The 2,702-nt window shown below is 36.0% G+C and overlaps 1 protein-coding gene across 1 annotated transcript in view; it reads right to left on the minus strand.

Annotated features, from left to right (window-relative positions):
• Positions 1 to 2,580, minus strand: part of SARC_02579 (hypothetical protein) — a 7,670-nt gene extending 5,090 nt beyond the window's left edge. The window contains exons 1-4 of the mRNA XM_014303671.1: positions 2,458 to 2,580; positions 1,840 to 2,028; positions 1,216 to 1,422; positions 209 to 342 (exon numbers count right to left, since the gene is read on the minus strand). Of these exons, the coding sequence (XP_014159146.1) occupies positions 209 to 342; positions 1,216 to 1,422; positions 1,840 to 2,028; positions 2,458 to 2,562 (635 nt within the window). The 5' untranslated portion in view covers positions 2,563 to 2,580. The remainder of the gene's footprint in view (positions 1 to 208; positions 343 to 1,215; positions 1,423 to 1,839; positions 2,029 to 2,457) is intronic.
• Between the last annotated feature and the right edge of the window lie 122 nt (positions 2,581 to 2,702).

The following is a 2,702-nucleotide window of genomic DNA, read 5'->3' on the forward strand; positions in this document are numbered from 1 at the left end:
TACACATATATATATATATATATATATATATATATATATATATATATATATATATATATATATATATATATATATATATATATATATATATATATATATATATATATATATATGCATACATACAAACAGAGTCACACAATATAATATATACATATAAACAGTAATTTATATTTTAATACCTGGGAGCAGTTGTGTACATTTTTATTACCTGGTGAGCGTGTGCCCATGGAAAATAACGGGTTCATGATCGTAGTCGTCGTCGCCATCCCAGCAATCCATCTCGACACATCGACAACCTTGTTGCAGAGCTCGCACATATGCTTCAACCGAAGAATCATCTTTCTGTACAGTCGTAAGAATCCATTGAAATATACTCCCACCAGAAATGATTCTACTCACTCACTTTATACACATCTATGAATAATATATATATACATATATATATATATATATATATATATATATATATATCAGAGGCAATGCTAGTCCGACGAATTCGGCATGAAGTTGTGGAGTATTTCCACACATAGGTTTAAATACTGATTAGTAGTGACTGCAGGGCCGTGTGTATAGTCATGTGTCGAGGTAATGCATAGTAGACCAAGCATGCGCATTCCGTGATTAGAGGATCTGATAATTTGTTCTCTCTCTGTGTATGACTGAATGAACGTGACATACACGGAAAAATAGATTACATATATACATATATCTAATAAGGTACTATATACAAAAAATGTTGCTCTAAAAAGAATCGCGATACTGTGTGTGGGATATATAATACAACCTCTAGCTACAGATATATAGGAAATTGTCATATCTCACCTTTCCACATTGTAAGGCACATCCACAGGATACGTCTTTATGAAAATGAGAGCATGCTACCTACACGCACGTATATACAACGCAACATATTCAGAGCACGCTTCAAAAAAATCAAAAAAACATGCTACCTACAACCACACAGACACTTACGCAATGCCATGAAACACCGACTTGTCAACCATCAAATAGGAGGATGAAACGTGCTAAAGTAGTGGGATAGAAGTCGTTTATGCTGCTGCGATATGAATTATATGTATATGTATACACATGTTAGACTACCTTATGTAGTATTGGCATATATATAAATGTATAATAGCGTAGATATACAGATAGCAAAGTATTACATGTATGCAAAATTACATATAGATGCGCACAAATGCAATTGCACCATACCAGCTGGTCACCCATTAAGTAGGTGTTGTGCGACGAGTTGATGAAGTAGTGGGAGAGGGGGCTGTACATGCTGTCCTCAACAAACACAGTGGACTGTGGGTTGTATGCCGAGGCATCGCTGCTCTCCAGATAAGACTGGAACTCCATCGCATCGAACTTGGTCGCTTCTGAGGTGGCTGCTGCCATGGTTTCGGGCGTCAATCGCATCTGCAATGTGCAAAAGATGCGTACAAATGGAGATGGTGTAGGACGTGTGTGTATTGCTAGGCGTTTGTGTATGGTGTGGTAAGATATCACTGAGTGAGGAAGTCGTGCAGTAAAGCACTTATATCTGCTGGAAATGCGTCTACAAACAGAAGAATAGAAGAACCAGAAGATGAATTTTCAGGAATGATTTCAGGTCACGGGTTCCCACGTACTTTACAAATGATATATATATATAAATATGTATATTTTTATAAATAAATATAAATATATATATATATATAAATATATATATAAATATAAATATAAATATATATATATAAATATAAATATAAATATAAAATAAGTATAAATATAAATATATATATATATATATATATATATGTATGCATGTACAAATACACACAAACATATACGTACCTCGGAATTGATGAGTCCAAACATCGCCACGTGCTTCTTGATCAGATTTACGGCACGCTCTTCGGACGCGTCTTCTTTCTGCTCTTCCTTCAAAAACTGTGCAAACTGGGCGGCAGACATCTCACCATCGGAGGAGTACTTGGTAAATATAGTTCTAATATCATCGGAAAGGAACAGTTTGTTGCACATCTGCAGTTGTGGTGTTTATGTGCAAAGTCAAGTAACCATGTTAGCAATTAAACAATTTGCCCATATCCTTCTGATATGCCGGATATGACCAATGTCTTTCCCTATGAAAATAGGTCGATACAAATAATATATTAAAAACATTCGCAGCACACAGCTCTGGTATAAATTGGTGACTTAATTTAGAAAACACTAGTAATGGCGAATACATGCAAACACAGTTGGGAGATATTGGAGAAACAGTGTGTAGCGTCTCAACAACTCAGATCAATCCGGTCATACGCACGTCGACTAACATTATGAAAAGTATACATAACAGACATCCACTATATAGTAGTTCAATACTATAACTGTAACTATACAGATACAAGCCAATCATTCGGCTAATTGAAAGTGGTGTCATAGCTTTCACACTGTACAGTAGACACATACATCTGAGAACTCATTGTAATCGATATCGTCATCGTTGTTGCGATCAGCCCCTGCGAACATCGCCACCACCTCTTTCTTGTCGCTCGTGAAGTTGATGGCGTTCATCAGACGGGTGACCTGTTTGTAGCAGAGTGGTGTGCGGGGGTGATTTGTTTTTTTTCATGTGTGCAGATATAAGTAGTTTCCACACATATTCACTCATTGTAGAATCATATATCATATGGAATATCTATGCGCGTACACTC

The sequence above is a fragment of the Sphaeroforma arctica genome (assembly GCF_001186125.1).
Source record: "Sphaeroforma arctica JP610 unplaced genomic scaffold supercont1.117, whole genome shotgun sequence".
Taxonomy (NCBI): Eukaryota; class Ichthyosporea; order Ichthyophonida; genus Sphaeroforma; species Sphaeroforma arctica.